The 16,280-nt window shown below is 35.9% G+C and overlaps 1 protein-coding gene across 2 annotated transcripts; it reads left to right on the forward strand.

Annotated features, from left to right (window-relative positions):
• The first annotated feature begins 541 nt into the window (after window positions 1-541).
• LOC117222624 (uncharacterized) lies at window positions 542-10,170 on the forward strand. Of its 2 annotated transcripts, XM_076522447.1 has the most exons (4): window positions 542-986; window positions 1,257-7,845; window positions 8,075-9,225; window positions 9,362-10,170. In XM_076522447.1, exon 2 carries the CDS (start codon window positions 1,401-1,403, stop codon window positions 7,749-7,751), a length of 6,351 nt encoding a protein of 2,116 aa, XP_076378562.1. In that variant the 5' UTR covers window positions 542-986; window positions 1,257-1,400; the 3' UTR covers window positions 7,752-7,845; window positions 8,075-9,225; window positions 9,362-10,170. The 2 variants fall into 2 exon arrangements, with proteins under 2 accessions (XP_076378562.1, XP_076378561.1); XM_076522446.1 differs by having other exon boundaries at window positions 543-986; window positions 1,257-9,225.
• The last annotated feature ends 6,110 nt before the right edge of the window (window positions 10,171-16,280 follow it).

A 16,280-nucleotide genomic window follows, 5' to 3' on the forward strand; every position in this document is an offset into this window, starting at 1 on the left:
AAAATGTATTCGTCCTACCAAATCTTTTTCTGTTCGCAATACACGCAATTCGTTAATACTGATATTATTACTTACTAATATTATATTATTAAATACATTTTGTATCACATGAAAATGGAAATACAAAATGGAATAGAACGCCGGTACCATTTCCGTGTCGCATGAAATATGAATAATAAATATGGAAATCTCATTTGCAAATTATAGATATCCTAATATTTTATGAAATTTTAATTTGACGCGATGTAAGGCGTAATTCTCCAATAAATTAAATTGCTGTTAAATTTATATTTTCACTCTCATTGTTCGAATAAGTGCGCCCAATGAATTTATGGCTTCCAAATTATAAAGCGTGTCGTAATGTGAATGAGATGTACAGAATACTCGATTCTCACTAAGAAGTTTAAATTTATAAAATATCGGTAACGATGAGTGCGATACGGAAATAGTAATAATGGAGCTTCTATACATCATTTGTGATGCAATGTCTATTTTGATGTATCCTACGCAAGGTTTCTAGAAAATAAATTCTAATCGACGTTTTATCTCCCGTAGTAAGTACGTTTTATCTCCCGCAGATACTACAGTTCGTAGCAATAGATAAGTAGGCTACTTCCTGCAAACCATATGACCAGTGTAGATTTACTACAGCGTGTATCGAAATTCCTTTATCTACTTCTACATTCGCCACGTGGTATGCAGGGAAGAAAGTAGCCTACTATCACTGGTTCATAGGCATCTGCGAGAGGAAAGGCGTGCGTGCGGTCTGTCGATTTGATTACATCCTCTAGAACCTAGAAACCCTGATCCTAATCCTAAGTCTGTGATAATATATTAAGTGTCAGGTGTCGGGTCTACTTTTATATGTCTGTGACTATGATTAGTATGTTGCCTAATTTCTGGTACAATTGCTTTTCTTACTGTAAATATGATAATTCTATGTATTTCAACAGACCTTTTGAAAGTTTTCATATACATGGTGGTAGGTAAGTAATAATTAGCATAATTTAAATTTAATTATTAAAGTTGGGGTTTTATGCTAAAATGACAGATGGATTATAGGAATGAAAACAAAGCAATGAATAGAATTATTTATTTACTGCTCACAATATTCTTTATTATCATTCATGATTATAATATAATCATTATTTTTAATTATAATGGGTCCGCTTTGCACTATGCTTATTCCTATGTTTCCTATAATTAAAATTAATTTCCTGTAATTAAATTATAATAATATTTATTGATGCCAACAGGTGCCTGATAAACAAGATACTCTATAAAGATAACAATTTATGTAGCAGATTAGAACACTAGAACATTAGAGTGATTCAGAAAGAGATAAGATAGAGCGTGCCAATAAAGTTACAAGAGAAATAACTAGAAGTTCTAAAATACACATGAATCCAGAAAATTCTCAGTTAGATAATAAAGGGCAGCGACAAGAAGATTTGACACAACTAGCATCTCAAAATCTCAAGATTTTTAAAATGTATGACAGAGTAATTAGTAGCGACGAAGATGAACAGAGGCTGTGTAATGATGAGTTGTTTTCTATTGTACACAAAGAAGTGCCACAAGAACAAATTATTAAAGAAATTGAAAACTGTCTAAAAAATGCAGCAGAAATTAATGCTCTGAATACAAGAGGCAAAACAATTTTAGATATTGCACGTGATAAAAATTATGAGGATTTGGTTACATTCCTTTGTGCACTAGGTGGTAGGACAGCGTTAGATTTAGCGGATCCTAAATTTCCTGAAATTGATGAAGGACATATTCTTTACATAACATCAAAGTCAAAGTCACAAAAACCTGTTGAAAATTTCAAAGAGCGAATCGAAAAACTTTATAAATATTTGGATGATATTCCTGAAGTTTCAATAATTCTTAAAGTGGTACAATATATGGATACTCTTGATATAGTTTTCGATTTTGATAATGAAAACATTAAGGATATTAATGCTTCGGAAGCTACAAAAGGAACTACTGGTTATAAAGATGGTAGAATTTACATAGCAGCTAAGATAGAAGAAAATAAACTATTAGGTACTGTAGCTCATGAGCTAACTCATCTTGCAATGAATATCCTGTATAAAAATGATTGTAATCCATTTGATAAGTTAGAAAATAATAGAAGGCAAACTTTTGAATCAATAACTGCGGATATTAAAGATTATACAAAAGATACAGTTAAGAACATAGACGGTAATATTGAAGATAGTCCACTGATAACTCTAGCAAGAGCATTTAAATATCCAGAGGGTGAGCAGCAATCTGAACTAATTGTAAGGATTCCACATATACTTGCACAATATCATGATGAAGGAAGAAGATGGTTGCTTAATACAAATAAAGAAATCAAGTCGCTTTTTGATTACTACACTGATGAAGCAGAAGGAGGAATAGCATATCGATGTAAAGAATTCATTAGATATAGCTTTTCAATTAAACCAAAGAGTAGTATGCAGGTCCTTAATGAATATTTAGGAGAAACAAACAATACAAATATCTTAGAAAATTTTCAAGGCACAGATGTTAACACTCACAATCATTTAGGCAAATCAATTTTGCAAAGTGCAACTGAATCTGGGAACTTGGAGATGGTTAAATTTCTGGTAAAGCAAGGTGCAGATGTTAATGATAAAGCCAAGGATGGCATGTCGGTCTTGCACAGTGCTGTTAGATCTGATAATATGGAGCTGGTGCAGTTTCTGTTGAAGAAAGGAGCCGAGATTAATGCTAAAGCCAAAAATGGCATGACAGTTTTGCATAGTGCTACCGAATCTTGTAACTTGGATATGGTTAAATTTCTGGTAGAACAAGGTGCAGATGTTGATGTTGAAGATGAGACTGCCAGAACAGTTTTGTACAGTGCTGCTAGATCTGGTAACCTGGAGACTGTTAAATTTTTGGTAGAGAAAGATGTAGATGTTAATGCTAAAGATTGGGATGGTGAAACAATTTTGCATGCTGCTGCTGCATCTGGTAATTTGGAGGTGGTTAAATTTCTGGTAAATAAAGGGGCCAAGGTTAATGCTAAAGCCAAGGATGGCACGACAATTTTGCACAGGGCTGCAGACAGTGGTAAATTGGAGGTGGTTAAATTTCTGGTAAAGGAAGGGGCTAAGGTTAATCTTAAAGGTATATCTGGCACCACAGTTTTGCATAATGCTGCTGCGTCTGGAAACTTGGAAACTGTTCAATTTCTGACAAAGGAAGATGCAGATGTTAATGCTAAAGACTGGAATGGCGACACAGTTTTACATATTGCTGCTGGATCTGGTAACTTGGAGCTGGTTAAATTTCTGATAAATACTGGAGCCAAGGTTAATGCTAAAGCCGGGAATGGCACCACAGTTTTGCACAGAGCTGCTGAAGCTGATAACTTGGAGTTGATTCAATTTCTGGTACAAGAAGGTATAGATGTTAATGCTAAAGCCATGGATGGAAAGACAGTTCTGCACAACGCAGCCGTAACTGGTAATCTGGAGACAATTAAATTTCTGCTGAAGCAAGGTGCTTACGTTAATGCTAATACCAACAATGGCATGACAGTTTTGCACAATGCTGTAAAATTTTGTAACTTCAAGATTGTTCAATTTCTGGTAGCGGAAGGAGCAGATGTTAACGCTAAAGTCAAGGATGGTAAAACAGTATTGCATAGTGCTAGTGAATCTGGTAATTTGGAGATAGTTAAATTTTTGGTAAATGAAGGGGCCAAGGTTGATGCTCAAACCGATGGTGCAATATTGGTTTTGCACAGTGCTGTTGGATCTGGTCACTTGGAGATGGTCAAATTTCTGGTAAAGAAAGGGTCTAATGTCAATACTAAGACCAAGGATGGCATAACTGTGTTGCACAGTGCTGCAGACTCTGGTAATCTCGAGATGGTTAAATTCCTAGTAAAGGAAGGGGCAAAGGTTAATGCTGAAACTAATGATAAAACATCAGTTCTGCATAGTGCTGCTGGCTGTGGTAACCTGGAGATGGTTAAGTTTCTGGTAAAGGAAGGGGCAAAGATTAATGCTGAAACTAAGGGTAAAAAATCAGTGTTGCACAGTGCTGTTGCATCTGGTCACTTGGAAGTGGTTAAATTTCTGGTACAAAAAGGGGCTAAAGTTAATGCCAAAGCCAACGATAGCATGACAATTTTACACCGTGCTGCTGAATCTGGACACTTAGGTATGGTTAAATTTCTGGTAAAGGAAGGGGCCAAAGTTGATGCCAAAGCCACAGGTGGCATGACTATTTTGCACAGTGCTACAGACTCTGGGAACCTGGAGATGATTGAATTTCTGGCACAGGAAGGGGCAACAATTAATGCCGAAACTAGTGATAAAAGATCCGTTTTGCACAGAGCAGCTGCATCTGGTAACTTTGAGATGGTTAAATTTCTAGTAAAGCAAGGAGCCAAAGTGAATGTCACAGACAAGGAGGGCATGACAATTTTGCACAGTGCTGCTGAATCTGGTCACTTGGAGATGGTTAAATTTCTAGTACAAGAAGGGGCTACAGTTGATGCTAAAACAAAGTATGGTATAACAGTTTTGCACAGTGCTGCCAAATCTGGCAACTTGGAGATGGTTACATTTTTAGTAAAAAAAGGTGCAGATGTCCATGCTCAACATGCGTTCTGTGAGACAGTTTTGCAGAGCGCTATCAATTCTGGTAACTTGAAGATGGTTAAATTTCTGATTGAGGAAGGTGTAGATGTTAATGCTAAAAACGCGTACGATTCGAACGCTTTGCACACTGCTGTTCTACATTGCAACTTGAATATGGTTAAACTTCTTGTAAAAGAAGGTGCAAATATTAATGATAAAGTAAGGTATGGCATGTCAGTTTTGCATAGAGCATCTGGATCTGGTAACTTGGAGATAATTACATTTCTGGTAGAGGAAGGTGCAGATGTTAATGTGAAAGATGTGGATGGCAAGTCTGTCTTGCGCACTGCTGCCAAACTTGGTGATTTTGAGATAGTTGAATATCTGGTACAGAAAGGTGCAGATGTTAATGCTAGAGATAAGGATGGTAAAACAATTTTACAAATTGCTTCTAGATACCATGACTGGGAGATTGTTAAATTTTTGATAAACGAAGGTGCAGATGTTAATTTGAAAGCAAAGGATGGCAGTACAGTTTTGCATAGTGCTGTTGGATCTGGTAGCTTAGAGACAGTTAAATTTCTAGTACAAAAAGGTGCATATATTAAAGCTAAAGGTTGGAATGGCAAGACAGTATTGCACATTGCTGTTGCATGTGGTAAATGGGAGATGGTTAAATATCTGGTAGCGGAAGGCGTAGATATTGATGCTGTTGACGAGATGGGCATACCAGTGTTGCACTGTGTTGCTAAATCTGAAAACTTGGAGATGGTAAAATTTCTGATAAAGGAAGGTGCCAATCTTAATGCTAAAACCAGGGATGGAATGACAATTTTGCACATTGCTGCTGGATTTGGTAATTTGGAAATGGTTACATTTTTGGTAGAGAGAGGTGCAAATATTAAAGCTGAAGCTAATGATGGTAAGACAGTTTTGCACATTGCTGCTGCATATGGTAACTGGGAGATAGTAAAATTGTTGGTAGCAGAAGGTGCAGATGTTAATGCTAAAGATGCACATGGCATGACAGTTTTGCACAATGTTGCTACATTTGGTAACTTGGAGATGGTTAAGTTTCTGGTAAAAGAAGGTGCAGATGTTAATGCACAAAACAATATGGAAAGATTCGTATTGCACACTGCTGTTGGATCTGGTCACTTAGAGATAGTTAAATTTTTGGTTAAGGAAGGAGCCAAGGTTAATGCAGAAACAAAGGATGGCATGACAATTTTGCATATTTGCGTTGTATTTGGTAACTTGGAGATGGTAAAATTTCTGGTAATGGAAGGGGCCAACGTTAAACCTATTACCAAGGACGGCATGTCGGTTCTACACAGTGCTGCTGGATCTGGCAACGTAGAGATGGTCAAATTTCTGATAAAGGAAGGTGCTGATGTTAATGGCCAATACGCGTTGCGCGAGGCAGTTTTCCAAAGTGCTGCTGGATCTGGTAATTTAGAGATAGTTCAGTTTCTGGTACACGATGGCGTAGATCTTAATGTTAAAGATGAGGAAGGCAAGACAGTTTTGCACAGTGCTGTTGGATCTGGTAACTTAGAGACAGTTAAATTTCTGGTAAAGGAAGGTGCTGATGTTAATGCTAAAGACAGGGATGGCGTGACAGTTGTTCGCATTGCTGCTGCATCTGGTAACTTCGAATTAGTTAAATTTCTGACCGAGAAAGGTGCTGATGTTAATGCTGAAGCGAAGATTGGCATGACAGTTTCTCACAGTGCTGCTGAATCTGGGAATTTGGAGATGGATAAATTTCTGGGCAAGGAATGTGTAAACGTTAATGTTCAACATTTGTATTGCCAAACAGATTTGCACAATGCTGCTGGATCTGGTGACATAGAGATGGTCAAATTCCTGGTAGAGAAGGGTGTAAATGTTAATACTAAAGACAAGAATGGCAGGTCAGTTTTGCATAGTGCTGCAAGATCTGGTAACTTGGAGATAATTACATTTCTGATAGAGAAAGGTGCAGATGTTGATGTTAAAGACGAGGATGGACTGACAGTTTTGGGCATTGCTGCTAAATTGGCTAATTGGGAGGCTGTGAAATTTCTCATAGAGAAAGGTGCGCATGTTAAAGCTAAAGGCAAGGATGACAAGACAGTTTTGCACATTGCTGCTGCATTTGGTAACTGGGAAATGGTTAAATTGCTGATAGAGAAAGGTGCAGATGTTAATGCTAAAGACCGGAATGGCATGAGAGTTTTGCACAGTGTTTCTAAATCTGGTGATTTGGCGATGGTTAAATTTCTGGTAAAGGAAGGAGCCACTGTTAATGCTAAAGCCAATGATGGCATGACAGTTTTGCACAGTGCTGTTGAATCTGCTCACTTAGGAGTGGTTAAATTTCTATTAGAGAAAAGGGCAGATGTTAATGCTATATCTAAGACTGGCGTGACAGTTTTGCACAGTGCAGCTAGATCTGGTAACTTGGAGATGGTTAAGCATCTGATAACAGATGGAGCCAAGATTAATACCCAAACGAATGATGGAAGATCTGTTTTGCACTGTGCTGCTTCATTTGGTAACTGGGAGATCGTTAAATTTCTGGTAAGGGAAGGTGAAGATGTTAATACTGAAGAATCTAATTGCATGACAGTTTTGCACATTGTTGCTGCATTTGGTAACTTGGAGACGGTTAAATTTCTGGTAATGGAAGGTGCAGATGTTAATGCTGAGAGCAATGATAAAAGATCAATTTTGCACAATGCTGTTGGATCCGGTCACTTGAAGATGGTTAAATTTCTGGTAGAAGCTGGTGCAGATATCCATGCTAGAGACGTGGATGGCAAGACAGTTTTGTTCTATGCTACTATATCTGGTAACGTGGAGATAGTTAAATTTCTAGTGGAGAAAGGTGCGGATGTTAATGCTAGTGACAAGGGTGGCATGAAAGTTCTGCATAGTGCAGCTAGATCTGGTAGTTTGGAGACAGTCAAATTACTGGTAGAGAAAGGGGCCGAGGTTAATGCTAAAACGAATGCTGGCATGACAATTTTGCACAGTGCTGTAGGATTTGGTAACCTGGAGATAGTTAAATTTCTGGTAGAGGAAGGTGCTGATATTAATGCTATAGACGAGGATGGCATGACAGTTTTGCGCATTGCTACTAGATCTGGTAACTCGTAGATAGTGCAATTTTGGTAGAGAAAGGTGCAGATGTTGATGCTAAAGACGTGGATGGCATGACAGTTTTTTTTGCGCACTGCTGCAAATGCATTTGGTAATATAAATTTTTATTTATTATTTTTATATTAATCCAAATTTATACATCCTTTAAACAATCTGTAATTTTCAAATCAGTAGTAACCAGTAATTTTAGATCAAGATTGTCTTGAAAATATTAAGTTTTTGTTATCTCATTTGTGTTTAAATATTGCTTTTCTAAGATGTCAGTTTAAATTAATTTGCAAAGTTTAAATAGTTGTCATAGAGAACCATTTATTTGTCAGATGACAGTACAATACCCACTAATGTGGCGACTTTTTTTACAAGAAATATCTGTAAACTCAGGGTTGACCAAAAATCAGTAGTGGATATCCTGTTGGTAACATAAAGGTACCTGGAAGGTCAGTAGGAGGGGATACACTGAAGGTAGACCAAAAATCATGCTGCGCTATTTATAGATGCGTGATTGAATGAACCTCTATTAACTGACATCACCGATGTTCGCGATCGAGAAATATTGATAAATTATTTATTTCTCGGTATCTAATACTTTTAATAATTTCTTTTGTTAGAGATCTTGTTAACCCCCTCCCCCCCCCTCGGCTATTTTACCGTATAATTTGTTATTGAATATAACTAATGGAATATGAGATGCACAGTAACTTTTAAATCATGAATGTCTCAAAAAATTGTTGCATCGAAAATTTTCTGTGAATGATTTTATTCTTTCCAGCTGCTTAATAATTATAAGAATTTCTATTCCTAAGGATATCTTCTAGTTCAACAATCTAATGTCGTTTAAACAAAAATAACTAATAGAGCTCAAAGTACAGAGCAACTTTTGAGGCACAAATATTTCAAGAAATTATTTCGGTAAATCACCTTCGTTGCAAACAAATTTCGAAGTTTGTAAAACTTTTGGCCTCAGATTTAAAAGTCTTACATCTCTATTAGAAATGGTCATTGAAAGTTTTTTTAAATGCAAGATATTATATTTTATAAGTACAGTTGTCATCGTTGGGTCTGGTTGTATTTTGATAAGTACAGACATCGTTTGAATATGCCTGTCGCATGAATTTTTTCCTTCCAAATCGTAAAACGTGACGTGATACGAATGGAGTATACGTAATACTTAATTCTTGCTAAGTATCTTACATTTGTGAAATATCGGTAACGACGGAATGGTAATGGGACTTCTATCCCTTCTCCTTATCGAAACACAATTTTTTAAATCCGAACTGTGTTATCAACAGCGCAACATTGACCATTGCTGGAAGTTAATACTGTAAAATTGTGCATAATAACAACGTATATCGGCGATAAACCTGAACGGTCAAGGCTCTTCGGATCACAAAACTTATAATACTGTACAACAGAAGCACTGTTTTAAATCGCTTGTTAGACATATGCAGATTTTATGACTACTCGGTAACATGTGAGTTTTTGCAATAAAATAAAATTAACTATAATTTGTACACTTTCTGTACATTATTCTTTGAAGAATAAATATGTATACTTCTTTACATATATGTATAGTTGTTTGTATATGGTACTAATACAGTTCTATATAGTTTTAGAATGTTTGATTCTAAAGAATAAAAACAATCGAATTCAATCCTAGCTGTCTCTTTGAAATTCAATTTAATTAGTACATCATGCAGGCAAGTAAAAATCATTTATTACCATTATTTAATTAATTATCTATTACACAAAGGTCTCATTAAACATAGGCGTGTTTGATCATGGAAATGAGACGGTACATTCGCAAGAACATCTATCGGAAAGGTTTGCTCTTCACGAAATTGATTTCAAATAAAATTTCAGTTTCCCGAAAATGTCGACAAATATTTTGCCGAACGATTTCTATAGTTATATTTCGTCGGAAGCCAATTAGTGAGATGATTGCAAAAGTTACACCGGCGCGATACACACACACATGCAAACAGTACACTTTGGACGCGAATAAATCTGAAGATTGATAACCGAACGCGCGCACGTTGACATTATCTGCCGGCTCCGTATAATATTCCTCGCGGATAAAAGTGAAACTGATTTCAACATTCGACCTGTTTATTATTTCCAATTCAAAACGCGGGATAATGTTTTCCAGCGATGATATACATACAACGACGGATCAACGTCGACGTAAATCACGGTCCGTCTCCCGCTCGGCGGACAGTGTTCTCGAATGAAAATATGCTTCGAACACATAACCGTTATTATTATTATATAATCCAATTTATAAAAAATCGATCAAAATAGCAAATACTGTGTAGAACATATTTCAGCGTTTGTTAACAACGAAAAATAGTGTAAACGGAGAGTTTCAAAATAGAATTTTGAAGATTGTATATATTTTAATAAATGCAGATATTATTTTTACTTTTTGAAAAGTATTTGTTTCGTGATTTTTTTTTACGCTGGGTGTAGCGGTCACGACGCGAATGGGTTGAGTCGATGTTTCGGAGTAATTTCGTATTTTCTTTTAAACCAAAATTACCCGTATTTAAAGTGGACTCTTCAAGCTTCAATTTGAGCCCTCGATAGTTTAAAAATTCCTATGGGAATATATTTTTTGAATCGATTCATAATAACCTCTCTTCAGTTCTTTTTTTGAGTCACTTGACAGGGTTTTTCAATCTTTCGTGACGATCTCGCAATTTTATTAAAACTGAAATAACCCTATCTCAAAGTAGACTTTTCAAGCTCTAGTTTCAGTTTAATAATGTTTAAAAATTCAGTCGGGAATACTAGTTAGAATTGATTTGAATGTTCCCTTTAAAATCGCGGTATTGTTCTGCAAGACAACGCTTGGGATTATTCAAAATGCTTCAGCGATCGTTATTTAGGCTGATTCTATCCTGTGTTAAAGTTCACACTTTCAGCTTCAATCCAAGCTAAATTGCGTTAAAAAATTTGCATGGAAAAACAGCTTGAAGTCTACTATAAAGTATCATTTTAAAATCGAGTAATTTTTCTTCGTGTTAGCGGTTGGGATTATTCAATTATTCAAAATGATGTCATTATCACTTTTCAATCTACTCTACCCTATCTTAAAGTTGGCACTTCTAGCTTCAATTTAAGCCCTCAAAAGTTCGAAAATTCCTACGGTAATACATTTTAAAATTGACCCGTAGTGTAATCGTGCAAATTTTCGAAAAAGTAATGGTCCACGGACCAGTTGTTATAAAGATTAAAAAATATTGCTTTCACGTAAAAAATAGAAATCGTCTTGAATTTTTGAAACTGTACTATAATGCACAGTAATTTCTCCCTAATTCGTACTCAGATTGCGCACAAAAATGGACGATTTGGAAAGAGTAGATACGATTATTCGAGTCTTGCAGTTAGTTTTTATATTGCAGTTAGTTATGTATTATTATACTCTTCTCAAATTGTCCATTTTTGTGTATAATCTGAGCGCGAATTAGGTAAAAATTATTGCAATCTGCAATTACAGTAGATGCGATGTTATCAAAGGAGATTATCTTCGAGTGTCGTATAAAGTGTGTTGCACTTGTCTCAGATTGCTTTATCCGTCAAAAAACCGGTTCTTCTTTTGTAGAAAATCACCATTTTCACTATACTAACTTGGCACTAATTTGACACTAATTTTATCAATTTAACTCTAGTTCTTCCATTTTAACTGTATTTTGGCTAAAGGGATCAAAAGACTCCTTTTGAACTATTTAATTTAACGTTTCCTTTCCGCAGTGGTCAAAAGACCGATTTTAAAATTTTTAATGTGGCACGATATTTACTAAAGAGATCGAAAGGCTCTTTTTAAAATCTTAATTTAAAATTATTTACTATATTAGATCGCGGGGTTCTGTGCATTTAAGCTATATGCGAAAATTGTAACGTGTGCAAGAGTGCATTTATATGCAAATAATAAATCGCAAGCCAGTTGTGTGCCAGAGATAAAACTATATTTAATAAGACTGAACAGAGCAGAATGGAAACATTTACGTCTTTAAATATCGTTTGATAAGCTCGTTATACAGTGTTGAAATAAATATTCAGTTTCATTGACGTCTAAAACGGCGACTATGAAACTAGTGACGTGTCTGTCGGACGTCATTCTTGTATGTTATTGCGTAGTGTCATGTCCTATACAATTAATATTACAATCGACGAGGGAGATTTTCCTGTCGAATTAGTGTGTTCGATGAGTAAGCTGTGTGAGTGGAAAATTGCTTGATGATTCGCAGTCCTACTTATCATAATACTTGTAACTAGACTGCTGGACTTAATGCACGTTACTTTTGTGCGTTAAAAGTCGAATGTAAGTAACAAATTGCGTAATATATTTTCTGATAAGTAATACAAAATGAGTGCTTTTTACAGCAGCTATAATCCAACCTTTATCCCTTTGGTAGTTATAAAAAGTGCTGGATCATTCTACTATGCGGGAAAACGTTTGACAAATTGGATAACTGAATAAATTTTAATATTAAATCTCTTATTCAACGACCCATCTATGGCAAAAATGGATAGGTGAAATGCAGAGAAATGGGGAAGATATTAGATTATTGGAAATATTAAAAAAAAGGAAGTACATTTTTATTTAACTGTCGCACTGTAGATTTGATGCAAGTCTTATTTCGCATGACAATCCATGGACCACTTATAACAACACGTGAAATCTAGAAAATACACGACAGCGGTAAAACTGGACTAAATGACTTGAATTTTTTTTTAGATGACAGCGGGACTAGTCTACTAGACGATGACTGAAATGCTTTTTCTAAATTTTGCTATTGCTTAAAATAACAAAATAAAATAAAAAATTCTCAGTTTTTAATTTTTTTATCTGAGCCTATCACGGAAATTTAAAAAATGCCTCTCGTAGATCACGGTAACTTATATGCGTCTTGAAGATTGTATCGAAATCAATTGACGTTGTTATTCGTTACAACAAATTCAAGATGGAAAAAATCACAGTTTTATCACGATTTTGACCAAAAATTGGAAGAAATCTGCAGTTTTAAAAATTTGTCAATGTCTGTAGCTCGACTCTGGGTTAACCGATTTCGATCAAATTTTCAGCATGCATACGAGTTACCGAGATCTACGAAAGGCATTTTTTTTAATTTTTCTTATAGGTTCAGATAAAAGAGTTATAAAAAGCGTGTTTTTTTATTTATTTTTTTGTCACTCCAAGTAATAGCAAAATTTAAAGAAGACATTCTAGTCATCGTCTAGTAGACTAATCCTTCTATCGTCTAAAAAATAATCAAGTCGTTCGGTTGAGTTTTAAAAAAGTTATTACGTTTTAAGAGGTGTACGAACACTTCTGTGGGCCGCTGTACATATAAAATTCCTGGAAGAAATAAAACATGTCTAATACGTAGCATTTATATACTACATGAAACTTATGTAATATATAATATGTTGTATAATACATCGTACTTATGTAATACGTAACATTTATGGGATGCGAAAAGCTTATGTAACACAATAATGTATTCAATCTAATGCATCTAATATAATACTTACAGTAATACACGAGAAAACGATTTAATATATAAAACTTATAAAAAGCATAAAATTCATAAAATTCGTAAAACCTATAAAATACATAAAAGTTATGTACTCAATAAGTATGTAATGCTTATAACGATAAGTAAAAGTTCTATAATACATGAAACTTACAAAATATACGTAAAACTTACGCATCTAATAGGTACGCACGTCATAACATTGGTAACAATACGTGAGAATTATGTATACGTCGAAGTAATTTCGAATCTAAATAAAATGTAACGTAAGGAAAGTAGCGACACGCACGTTTCCGTGTCGTCGCCGAAGCAGACGCTTGACCCCAGCCCGGCATTGACCATTTCACAGCAGCCTAATTTCCATTTATTACGCAATTGATGCAATTAGATACGTCAATCAGTGGGATAATGGGCTGGACGAGATAGACACTGTCTGACAATGAGAAGTTAATCCGACTTGAAACGCCGACACGATGAAAACACGCCGGCACGACGCGCGACGCACGCTTCGGCGAATCTCGGCTGGAATCTAGCGTTGCCTACAACCGTCCACCGAAAGAACCAATTCAAAGATAATCGTCTATTAATTTTTCGACATTTCTATTTATTATTTTCCCTGTATCAGTCAACATGGATCCGCGTGAAAACTCGTAAAAATTTAATCGAATATAATAAATATAGACTACGGATTTTACATATTCGTGTCAAAATTGAATACAATAAATTCTCCCTAATTTTCCTTCGGCTTGTAAACAAAAATGGACAATTTTGAAAGTGGTGATACGATTATTCGAGTCTCGCGGCTCGTTTTTATAGTCGCCGATTGTCAACAATTATAAAAACGAGGTTTTCCAGTCTCTATTTTTTATTTTTTCGAATTTCCAGTCTACTGAAATTATTCAAGAAAGGAAGAACTTGTTATTTAATTTCCTCCTTTTTGAGTAAAAATTCTTCGACTTATATTTTTGTTTAACGAAGTTTGGAAAATAGTGTCCTTCCGGCTGACGCAATTGCAACCGTTCTGCTAATCGAAACTGAATAAGTAAGGTGGCATATTCGAGAGTACATGAGCAGCTATCGTCTCTACCAAGATGAATAAAATACCTCGCTGTCTAACAGAATATACCTAATTTGAAGTTCAAATCTTTGCAGCTTCTTTCGCGATTTCGGCGTATAAAAGAATTAGGAAAAAATGACGATCTATTGATCATTCTAGCAGGGATGATAGCAACATGTCTGCTGATGATATTCTGTCCAAATACGAAGTCAATCGGATAATTGAATCGGGAGATATCGCGTCGGATGTATCAGAAAACATGGTTTCGAGAAAGACGCGTTTGAAGTTTTCCTTGCTGTGTTGTAACGGATATTATATATTTTATTGTCGCATTTTAAATATTTATAGCGTCGTTATTTTCACGAATTTGAGAAAAATCTGTACTTTTCAAATCGTATTGCGACTAATAATTGTGTCCAAATCGTATTAAAATAATCTTAAATCCAGAAATTAAATAAACTGACACCGGTGTGCAATTTTCGAAGTGTCTTTTTCGTGATCCGCCATACATGATTAATAAATCTCGCTTGCTTCCGGCACGTAGAAATGTTCAATTTTTTTTACGAAGTAAAACCGTCTAGACTGTCAAGGGTCAAAAGGTTATCTCCGAGGCCCTCAATTAAATTTCGTGGGCCATAGAGCTTTCCAGTTACATTCTAAACAGACAAATAACAGAACTATTCGTTCGCAAAACATTCAGGACAACTTTAATACTAATTTTGCATCATTTGGGGCACTATTGCAGGACACCGACTTTTGCGGCTGAAAATCGCGATAACCAATCTAGCAAAAATGAAACTTTCTGAACTTCGGTCAAATATTCCGCATTTATGGTCGCGAACTGCATACCGGAGAGCAACTTGGTGAATTTTCTGCAGAATTCTAGCACACCGAGAACGCGTTAGAAAATGATGTTAGATCCGCGAGCGTGCCGGAGATGAACGTTTCAAGTCCGGCGAAGCCTTCGCTGTCCGCCATTTTGACGCGACCGAGAGGCACGTTGAAATCGTCAAAATACGGCATTAACAATACAGTAAATTCTCCCTAATTGACGCTCAGCTTGTACAGTAATTTCTCTCTAATTCGCACTCTGATTGCACACAAAAATAGACAATTTGAGAAGAGGAGATACGATTATTCGAGCCTCGCGGCTCGATTCTATAGTTACTGATTGGCAACGACTATAAAAACGAGTCGCGAGGCTCGAATAATCGTATCTCCTCTTCCAAAATTGTCCATTTTGGTTTCCAAGATCAGCGTGAATTAGGGAAAATTTACTGTAATCGTAACGATGATTAGACACGCAGACGCATACGCAACGTCTTTTTTAGCGCGCGAAGCGTTACATAAAATAAACGAGCGGAGACAGAAACGAGATACGAATCTATTTCTCGAAGGTTGGGTCTATCCGCTGCCATGTTTTGTTTTTACGATTGCTCGAGCGCGTAGATTTTTGCTCGGAAATGATATTTCCTTGGCGATGACTTTTCCTCGGTGATCATTTTTCCTCGATAACTAATTTTGCTCGGCAACTCTATTTGCTCTCTTGTACAAAAGAATCGTTCTTACGATCTGACGATCGCTGATGCAACGTACACAGCAGTTATCGAACTGGCCTTCGCGAGAATATGTTGGCTTTTCGAAAACGTTTGTTCGCGGTTCGCCGGGTTTGACGTTGATTCTTGGAAACGTATGTTCGCCGAAATAATTCACGAATAGGCTGCAAATTTAAATAACTGCCTATCTTTAGCCACGATGTTTTCCGTAAATTCTGTAGATTATTTCGCTTTATGACATTTATGGGATTGGATCCATATATTTTATTTTCGTAAACGCATTAAATAAAAGTCCGTAGTCTGTTAATCGCGCATCAATGTAAATTGAATTGCAATTGAATACGATTGTAAATTGCATTATAAAGTCAAATCATGC

This window comes from Megalopta genalis, chromosome 5 (assembly GCF_051020955.1).
Source record: "Megalopta genalis isolate 19385.01 chromosome 5, iyMegGena1_principal, whole genome shotgun sequence".
Lineage (NCBI taxonomy): Eukaryota > Metazoa > Arthropoda > Insecta > Hymenoptera > Halictidae > Megalopta > Megalopta genalis.